The sequence below is a fragment of the Phaeoacremonium minimum genome (genome assembly GCF_000392275.1).
Source record: "Phaeoacremonium minimum UCRPA7 unplaced genomic scaffold PA7_03_scaffold_232, whole genome shotgun sequence".
NCBI lineage: Eukaryota > Fungi > Ascomycota > Sordariomycetes > Togniniales > Togniniaceae > Phaeoacremonium > Phaeoacremonium minimum.
This window is the reverse complement of record NW_006921137.1, coordinates 40,993-51,354: the sequence shown is the minus strand read 5'-3', so window position 1 is coordinate 51,354 and position 10,362 is coordinate 40,993. Positions and strand designations below refer to the sequence as shown.

At 49.6% G+C, this 10,362-nt stretch overlaps 2 protein-coding genes across 2 annotated transcripts; both read left to right on the top strand.

Moving 5' to 3' along the window:
• Positions 1 to 2,942: 2,942 nt before the first annotated feature.
• Positions 2,943 to 4,129, top strand: UCRPA7_3142 (putative ataxia telangiectasia mutated protein; the record flags this gene model as incomplete). The annotated part of the gene is made up of 3 exons (XM_007915703.1): positions 2,943 to 3,056; positions 3,120 to 4,053; positions 4,110 to 4,129. 3 exons carry the CDS (start codon positions 2,943 to 2,945, stop codon positions 4,127 to 4,129), a joined length of 1,068 nt encoding a protein of 355 aa, XP_007913894.1.
• A 986-nt stretch (positions 4,130 to 5,115) lies between these two features.
• On the top strand, positions 5,116 to 7,616 carry UCRPA7_3141 (putative ubiquitin ligase subunit protein; the record flags this gene model as incomplete). The annotated part of the gene is made up of 3 exons (XM_007915704.1): positions 5,116 to 5,529; positions 5,580 to 7,498; positions 7,559 to 7,616. The coding sequence occupies 3 exons, from the start codon at positions 5,116 to 5,118 to the stop codon at positions 7,614 to 7,616; spliced, it is 2,391 nt and encodes a 796-aa protein (XP_007913895.1).
• Positions 7,617 to 10,362: the final 2,746 nt, after the last annotated feature.

Here is a 10,362-nt window from a genome sequence, read left to right as displayed (position 1 = left end):
AGTATCCACGAGGAATGACATAATTGAGCTCGATGAGGACGCGTTGTTACATGGCACAGTTGTTTGGAAGAGCTGCCGGGCACAGAATTTAAGTAAAGAATATCTGACCTGGGCTGGAAGGGTTGTGGGCAGAGCATTCGCTTCTTCAGGAGATGTTCACACTGACCTCTTGAGGGAATCACTCCTCACGCGATATCGAAAAATCACGGCCGGGGATGGCGGCTCTGAACAGGGTCTTCTCAATCTTCTAGAAGCTCTTACGAAGGAAGATGATTCGTTTACCGCTGGTTTAGCGGAGTCAGCACTGAGAAATATTGTAACTGATGCCGCTGGACAAGAGAATAACGATCTCCATGTGGCCTGCCAGAGAAGCCTGTCCGAGACTCTCTGTGTGTCCTCCGACTGGGTCAAGTATAGGACGCCTCCGTCTGACTACTTCGAACTAAGCCCTGGAGAGCTACAAGCATATGCTGCTGGTCACATTGAGCAGACGTCTTGGGCGCGGGATCTTGGAGTTTACCTTGCGCAATCTCTTGAAGAGGATGTGATTTTGAGCGTTCTGTCACCTATTCTTACAGAAGTGAAAGGCTTTGCAGAGGAGGCACTTCCTTTCATTGTCCATTTGGTTCTGCTGCTGCAACTCGACAAACACCAGACGGTGAAGAGAGATCTTTCTGATGCCATCAAGCGATGGATCAAGTCAAAAGCACCATCTGCAAAGGACAATATCAAATTACTCATCAACACGATACTCTATTTGAGAAATCAGCCAATGCCAAATGAGACGTCAATCATAGACAGGTTGCACTGGCTAGACATTGACTTTTCTGCTGCATCAGCAGCTGCAACAAAGTGCGGGATGTTCAAAGTTGCGTTACTGTTCACTGAGCTGGCATTTTCTGAATCATCTCGAGCGCCTCGCCGATCATCAGCGATCAGAGACATGGAAGATTCCGCAGAAATCCTCCTGGGCATTTTTGAAAACATCGACGACCCAGATGCCTATTATGGTCTCAATCATGTCTCGTCTCTTGAAAACGTCATAGCACGACTTGAATACGAGAATGATGGTGCGAAGTTACTTGCGTTTCGAGGAGCGCAGTACGACAGCCATATCAGGCGAAGAGATTATGCCTCTGAAGGAGATGGCAAGTCTCTAGTTCATGCTCTTAGTAGTCTAGGGCTATTCGGAATCTCTCATGCACTGCTCCAGTCGCAACAAGCGCTCGAACAAAACTCGTCTTCGTTGGACACAACGTTCACGACTGCCCGAAGGCTTGAGATGTGGAACCTCCCAGTCCCACCGGCTTCAGAAAATCACTCCGTGACTGAATATAAAACATACCAATCATTTCATAAGGCTGTTGATATCATGTCAGCACGGAAAGCAGTGCACGACGGCTTGGCCAGCACAATCTCACATCTAACTAAAGAAAGCCTTAATGCACCAAATCTGCGGAATCAACTCGCTACCTTGGCTGTTCTTACGGAGCTAGATGACGTACTTAGCGTCAGTGGCCCTCTGGAGTTGAACTCTTTGCTTTCAAAGTTTGAGCAACGATCTAAGTGGATGATGAGTGGAAGGCAAGTGTGTTCATCTTGTGCGTCTCGTCATGGCTAACAAAAGCAGATACGCCGATATCAGCCAGGTTCTCTCATGTCGAGAGACGACCCTCAGCATGTTTACCCAGAAAGACCTACTACGCAACAGCTGTAAAGTAACATGGGCGCAAAGCCGCTTGGTTGAGATCCGTTCCATGTTACTGTCATCGAGCATTTATCGCGTCCACAATGCCACCCAGGAGTCACTGAATTTATCCACATCTCTGACGGATTTGATAGAATCGAGCGAAGAAGCAGGGCTCTATGTGGATGCAGCCATCAATATCGAGGTGGCAAACTCGCTTTGGGACCATGGAGAAATGATACCATCCATACGAATGCTGCAAAATATTGACAAGGAGTCGATCCTGAAGAAGCAGAGTGTTCCAGTCAGTCGCTCAGATTTGCTCTCCAAGGCCGGTTACCAAGTTTCTGTGGCAAAACTCGAAAGTCCGGACAATATACAGAAGAAGTATTTGGAGCCAGCCCTCAAGGATCTCAAAGGGAAGATTGAAGGAAAAGACGCTGGTCGAGTATTCCACCAGTTCGCACTATTTTGTGACCAGGAACTCCAGAATCCAGACGGTCTCGCACATCTCGCTCGCCTCCAGACCATAAAGCAAAAGAAGAGCGATGAGGTGGCTCAGTTGAGGAATATGATTGCCAAGGAGCACAATACGCAGCAGAAGCATAAATATAATAACCACCTTGGTAAGGCCAGGCAGGTCTTAGATCTCGACCAAGCGGAGTTATCTCGGACAGAGCGCCTTCGAAGCGAATTCGTGAAGCTCAGCTTGGAGAATTATCTTTTGTCACTGGCTGCCTCAGACGAACACAACAATGATGCATTGCGATTTACGGCTCTGTGGCTGGAACATTCAGATGAAGATGCGACAAATGAGGTCGTGAGAAAACATCTAGAGAGAGTTCCCACTAGAAAGTTGGCTCCTCTAATGAACCAGCTCACCTCTCGTCTCCAGGATCAGTCGAATATGTTCCAGAAGCTACTTATAAACTTGGTCTTACGCATCTGTATAGACCACCCGTATCACGGCATGTATCAGATATGGTCAGGTGTAAAATCCCGAGCCAATAAAGATGATGATGTGGCCGTCCTCCGACAGAAAGCAACAGAGAAGGTGTCTCAACAGATCATAAAGAATCCATCAAGGGCACTCATATGGACTGCGATCGACCGAACTAGCAGATATTATCACCAGCTCGCGATGGAAAGAGATCCGAACAAGTATAAAGCTGGCCATAAATCGGCCATAAAAGATTCGACTGCTGGGCAGAACCTGGCTGCGTCCCTGACAAAATATCAAATACCACCGCCAACAATGCAAATCGAGCTTTCGAGCGATCGGGACTATTCCAATGTTCCGACTATGATGAAGCTTGAGCCTATAATGTCCATTGCCTCGGGCGTCAGCGCCCCAAAGATCATAACCGCGGTAGGGAGCAATGGACAGCGTTTCAGGCAGCTTGTTAAGGGGGGTAATGACGATCTCCGACAGGACGCAATCATGGAACAGGTGTTTGCAGCCGTTTCCGAGGTGTTCAAGTTGCACAGAACGACAAGACAGCGCAATCTAGGAATCAGGACGTACAAGGTATTGCCACTTACTTCTGCCTCAGGGCTAATCGAGTTCGTCTCCGACACCATTCCCTTGCATGAGTACCTAATGCCCGCCCATGAACGATACTACCCGAAGGACTTAAAGGGATCGCAGTGTCGTAAGGAGATTTCCGCGGTGCAATCTAAGCCTCTGGAAACGCGAATCAGCACATACCGTAAGGTTACGGACAAATTCCATCCTGTGATGAAGTATTTCTTCATGGAGAATTTCCCCGATCCGGATGAATGGTACGTCAAGAGGCTTGCTTACACAAGAAGTACAGCGGCCATTTCCATGCTCGGCCACGTGTTGGGCCTTGGGGACAGGCACGGTCACAACATTCTTCTCGACACCAAGAATGGGGAAGTTGTGCATATTGACCTCGGAGTAGCATTCGAGATGGGTCGAGTGCTTCCGGTCCCTGAGCTTGTACCTTTCCGGATGACCAGGGACATTGTGGATGGTATGGGCATAACGAAGACGGAGGGAGTGTTCAGAAGGTGCTGCGAGTTTGCGCTTGACGCCATGAGGGAAGAGACTTACTCCATCATGACTATCCTGGATGTCTTACGCTACGACCCCTTGTACACGTGGTCTATATCTCCGGTGCGTATGGCGAAGTTGCAGGATGCGAGGAGAACAGACGAAGGGGGCGTTGGAGACGAGCATACCGAGATTGAGAGCAAGAAGGCGGTCAACGAGCCATCAGAGGCGGACAGAGCTCTGGAGGTTGTTCAAAAGAAGCTGTCAAAGACACTGAGCGTGACGGCTACAGTGAACGACCTCATCAACCAAGCCACGGACGAAAAGCATTTGGCAGTGCTCTATTCTGGTACGTATCCTCTACATTCTCCAAGACATACGCTCGCAGGCTAATGTCATCTTCAGGCTGGGCAGCATATGCTTAAGACCTGTCTAATTCCTCAGTGGAGTTCCCGGGGATTGTATCCGGTTGACAGTTGCTAAGATGAGAAGAGAGAGAGAGAGAGAGAAAGAAAGGGTGAGAGCACCTAGCTAGTTGACCTCACAAGGTCCACGAAGCCTGAGACAGATCCAAGACAACTGTATGATATTCTAAAGAAGGTAATTATGATGGATCAATAGTGTATAATAGGCTAGTCTGATACAATGTGAGCATGTAACATCAGCATGGCATTTGATAGCATCGTCTTCCATGATGTATCTGCTTCTCCTAATACGAATAGGGATGTGCACGGTCCCAAATTGCCGGTGTCATGGTGGGGTTGGTAGCAGGGTGTGGCGTGCGAAGCTGGGTGAGATAAGCCTGAAAAAGCAGCGCGCTTGACGATTCAGTGATGCTTATCGACCGCGTCGGGAATGGGCAGTTTAACTCCGTTAATGCTTCCCCAGCTCCCCACCTGCAATGCACCACTGCCGGTCTCAACCTCATTACCTCACCTCACATCTTCGACAGTCTGGCTTGATAGATGACTCTGCAACTCTTGATTCCTGATTCAACAACATACCCGACCTTCCTTCTACCGAGAACCAGCCCACTACATCCCCTCCAGAGCACTGATCGCCTGGAGGTTGTGACACAAGCCGTTTCCAGATATCCGCCGCAACCCCGACCATTTCAGCATTGCAACTCACCGAATAGCCGACGACCATCCCCCCCAAGCTTCGTTTCGAGGTCTGTGTAACAGCTTTGTTGCAGGACCTCACAAGGTCCATGCAGTCGACCTCCAACCACCCCTTCGGTGAAGGCACGCCCTCCTCTCCCTATTCTCCGCCCTCGGCCAGCAGGCGCCGGCCCCGCGTCGACTCTAACCCCCTCGCCCCGTGGCCGTCTGCCGCCCCCGATCCAAAGCGTGCCCGATCCGGCGACCTTGGCTCGTGTTTTGGCCGAGGGAGCTCTGCCACCACTGCCGCTATGAGCGCAAAGGTGCAGGGCAAGCGCCCAGAGATCATCGATCTCACCAAGCGGGCGTCTGCCTTCCAGCCGCACACTGGGGCGAAGAAGTTTGTCATCAAGAACCTTCGCACGACCTCACGAGCACAAGATGTCGAGGACTACTACAGGCGGACATGGGCCGAGTTGGATACAGCTCTGACCGCCATCTTCTCCTCCTCACAACCACGCCAGCCGTTGGAGAGGTTATACCGAGGTGTCGAGGATTTATGTAGGAGTGGCCAGGCGGAGAAGGTCTATGACATGCTACGACAACGATGCGAGGACCACTTGCATGGGGAAGTGCTGCAGAAGATCAAGGCAGATGGGGGCAACTCGAACGTAGACATGTTGAGGAGTGTGTACAAGCACTGGAAGACCTGGAACGCACAATCTGTAAATCTCCCTGTCAGTGCCCTTGAGAACCAAAACTAACCTCGTCTCAGGTCATCATACGCTCTACCTTCAGCTGGCTTGATCGGTCTTTTCTGCTTAACAGCAAGACCCTACCTCAAATCAATGATATGGCGATCACTCAGTTTCGTCGTATGGTATTCGTGACGAAGATCAAGGAGACGGATGAAGGTGCTCCAGGTACCAAGGTCTTAGCGGGCATGTGCGAGCTTGTGGAGTATGACCGGCGTGGAGACAGCAGGTTCGACTCACCATTATTGCGCGACTCTGTCACCATGCTTCACATATTCAATGTATACCTCAAGTCGTTCGAGCCGCGCTTCCTACGAGAGTCAAACGAGTATTTCGAGAACTTTGCTGAGGAACGCAGCTCTGGCCACAGCCTGAAAGATTACATCAGAGCGTGCGAGAAACTTCTTAGGGAGGAAGACTTCCGTTGCAACGCCTTTAATTTTGACAGCACGACAAAGAGGCAACTCCTCGATGATGCCCGCGCGATATTGACAGGGAAATATTCGTCCAAGCTGTTGGATAGCAGTAGCGTTGCGAAGCTGTTGGATGCAAACGACGTCGAGTCAATGAAGGCGTTGTACGAGCTTCTACGACTTTCAGGTATTCAGAAGAAGCTAAGGAGTCCGTGGGAGAGTTATATCAGGCAAGCGGGCTCAGAGATTGTTAACGACACTGCTCGTGGGGATGAGATGGTAGTTCGCTTGCTGGAACTCCGAAGAACTCTGGACATCATGATCCGAGATGCCTTCAACAAAGACGAGGACTTCACCTATGGCTTGCGAGAAGCATTCGGCAACTTCATCAACGACAGGAAGATTGCTGCCTCGTGGGGTACAGGAACTTCCAAGGTTGGCGAGATGATTGCGAAGTACATCGACATGCTGCTGAGGGGAGGCCTAAAGACTTTGCCGAAGAGCCTTCTCTCAGATGCTCAAGATCGAGCAGCTGCGGAGCAAAGTGGACAAGCGAGCACCGCCGATGAGGACGCCGAACTCGACCGCCAGCTCGATCAAGGTCTTGAGCTTTTCCGATTCATTGAAGGAAAGGATGTATTTGAAGCTTTCTACAAGAAAGACCTTGCCCGACGACTGCTGATGGGCAGAAGTGCAAGCCAAGATGCCGAGCGCAATATGCTCACGAAATTGAAGAGCGAGTGTGGTGCTAGCTTCACCCACAACCTCGAACAAATGTTCAAAGATCAGGAGCTAGCCAAGGATGAGATGGCTTCCTACAAGCAGTGGCGGGAAGGTACTGGTCAGGCTAAGAGCAACGTTGATCTCACAGTCAGTATTCTGTCCGCGGCAGCTTGGCCGACGTATGCAGACACCAAGATGGTCCTGCCTCCAGATGTGGCGGAGCAGATCGAGAAGTTCGACAGCTACTACAGAAATAAGCACACAGGTCGCCGGCTCACGTGGAAGCACAACCTTGCGCATTGTGTGGTCAAGGCGGTCTTCAACAAGGGCCCGAAAGAGTTACTCGTCAGCGCCTTCCAAGCCGTTATACTCGTGCTTTTTAATCAGGCAGGGCCAGAAGAAGTCCTGAGCTATGAGCAAATTGCGCAAGCGACTGGCCTAAGCGGATCTGAACTCGAGCGTACTCTGCAGTCCCTGGCTTGCGGCAAGGTTCGCGTGCTACAGAAGCATCCGAAAGGCAGAGACGTCAAGAAGACAGACACATTTACCGTCAACAAGACCTTCACTGACCCCAAGTACCGGGTCAAGATCAACCAGATCCAACTCAAGGAGACCAAGGAGGAGAACCAGGAGACCCACCAGCGGGTCGCTGCGGACAGGCAATTTGAGACTCAAGCTGCGATTGTGCGGATCATGAAGAGCAGAAAGTCAATGACGCATTCTCAGCTAGTGGCTGAGGTGATCAACCAGACCAAGAGCAGAGGAGCCATGGATCCCGCCGACATCAAGCAGAACATTGAGAAGTATGTGCCCATTCCCATCCTTTGATGTACAGGACCACATTGACTGACTTCCCGCCACAGGCTCATTGAGAAGGATTACATTGAGAGAGAAGGTGGAACTTACGTATACTTGGCCTAATGGCTTGAGGTCTTGCATTTTTGTGGGTGTGGACGGCGTCTCATTGCATAGACTGGACCTTAACTCCCACAGTCCAACAAGGTGTTGATCAGGAGGGCCTTTGGAGTCAAGTGCTGTTTTAATGTATCTAAATGCATTGGCATAGCCGGTTGAAGTACAGAATAGCAGCCATCAGGTAGCATAAAAATCGCCATGCAAAATCGATTACATCTCCGCGAGACGCAGCTAGCTTGTTGCTCTCATTCCTCATCTAACAGCCCCCCACCGTAACAAAATTTATGGCGATTTCCATGACCGTCGGAGCTTCATTTCAGACCTTGCGGACGGCTTATCCTTGCTCCTCGTCATCAAGATTGTAGAATCGAAAAAGCGGCTCGAACTCAGCAAGCCACATCTCAAATACGACTGAGTGATCAAGCTACGACACAAGCAAGACAAGCAAGACAAGCACGGTAATAGAATCTGCTCCTTCTTTTCAGCCGGCCATAGATTTGTAGATACGTGATTGGTCTGGTCTCTTGTAAGTTGGCATGCCAATGATTGATAAGTCTTAAGTGTCCGAGCCGCTTTCTGGCCACCCGAGCCGCCTTACCCGGTCTTTGGGATCTAGGAGCCTAAATCTCAGGCATGCAGCTCGATCCAGGTCGAGACCCCTGCACCGCACCTACACCTGGCGGTGACATTACCATCACGGGCCAGTAGACGACAAGCCTCTCGGTTGAAAGTCTATTTGTGATTAAGTATACTCAGAAAAAGTGGGCCAGCGGCGCTAAAAATCCTGGTGCCTTTACCCCAGCGCTTAGCTTTTGACAGTATGGCTGACTAGAATAATACTTTTCTAGAACTTGAGCCAGATGAGAGAATATCAGAAAGAGGGGCTCAAGACATTGACGACTGAACTTCTTTAAGGCTTTAGAAGTTCTATCCTTCGAAGAGAAGTATGTTATCACTCTATTTGGAAACAATACAACCACCGGCATTCGGTGTAGCCGATGTCTTCGATACAAGCTTTGTGTAACGGGAGTACAAAATCAAGCTAGGAAACTTATAATGTAACTACACTTTGCTGAAGGAGTTTAGAAGGGACGTTGGTTGCGCACGATCCTGTAGGAGTTGCCAAGAGTCAACTTGAAAGGGATTTGGTTCTATAAAGGCAGGGATTGATACAATTCCTAGCCGTATGTAGACTTTAACCCACGAAATTAAACTGCAAGTGGGTAGGCCCTCCACCCCCAAGTCAATATTATCATATGATCCACCTGTCACACGGTTAACGTTTTTTTATCACCATCGGCGTATTAGCAATCGCATAGTTATAATACAACATAATCGAGTCACCAGCGCCTGCTTTGAGAGAAACATCATACCTAGATGAGCAGGTGCTCACTTCTGGAGAACGATTCAACAGTGTGGGGGCTCATTTGCGATTCCAATAGTGCCGGACGGTCACAGTTAGGGGCTCCAATAGGGTAGCATTGAATTCTAGGGGAACACCAACAACACCTTCAAACGGGCACTCGTAACAAAGTTAATGGTACTGAATTAAGTGCTAATTTGATACACTGCCTATGATTTGGGTACACGGCAAAATATCTGTTATGAAAGGGCCTAGAGAATTTACAATGGGCAGGTTATGATGCTGCTATTGTAACTAGACACAAGCACGTAGGATGCTTATCGACCGATAGTGCGAAAGATGCGTATAGAATTCCCGGGATCACACGATCCTCAACGCTTAGGATGCGTATTGCTCTCAGTGTGTGCCTAGGTAGAAGTGCTTCGAATCCTATGCCGCTAACCGCGAGGGCTTTCATGAACGCTTCAAGGACTGAACTTGTGAATATAAAAGCCACGGTCTGCATTTGAAAAGTATGAGCATATGAAGCGGCGATCAACAGGATAAGGCAGCATGAAGCAGTTTGCAAAGACTTGTCTGCTGGCCGCTGCGGTCTTCGCTTGCATGCCGGATGGCGTGTCGGCATGGCCCGCAACCGGCGCAAGAAATTACTTACCCAGCAACAGCAGTGAGCTCTTAGATAGCTTTGTTACCAGTGGCTACAAGCGGGCAGACAAAGTGCCCCTGAGAATACTGCCTCTCGGAGCCTCGATTATGAGTGGTGTGGGATCTAGCACGCACAACGGGTAACGGATTTCCAGTCATCTTCTAAGACCCTAGGCTAACGATGCCATGTATACTAGTTTGCGGAAGCCTTTAAGAGATGCTTTGCGCCTCGATGGCTGGGATGTTGACATGGTGGGTAGTTTACATAGTGGCACCATGAAGGACTGGGTAAATACTTTCTCTCAGGTCGAGGAGTAACTCTCTGCTAAAACCCTTCACAGGAGCGTAAGCAACTTTCGAAATTCATCCTTACCTATGTTGGCCATATTTCAGAATATTCCAGGCAAAGACCCGGTCCATAAGAGAACTTCTGCATATCTATCGAGGTTCTCCCTGCTCTTCTGATGTCTTTCAACGGCAGATGCTGATTCCAATTATCATAGACGAGGCAGTACCTGGAGATGTCTTGACTCAAGTGCGAGCCCGAGTTCCTCACTCGACAGGTTATAAGGCGAGCTCCCTCTGCTCTGTAACATTGTATCCAATAACGACGACTCTGACTGTTCCTGTCTGATTTAGCCCAATGTCGTGATAATTAACGCCGGGACAAATGATGCCAACGGAAATGTTGACCCCAATGGAGCGGGGAGCCGCCTAAATGACATTCTGAACGATCTCTGGGAA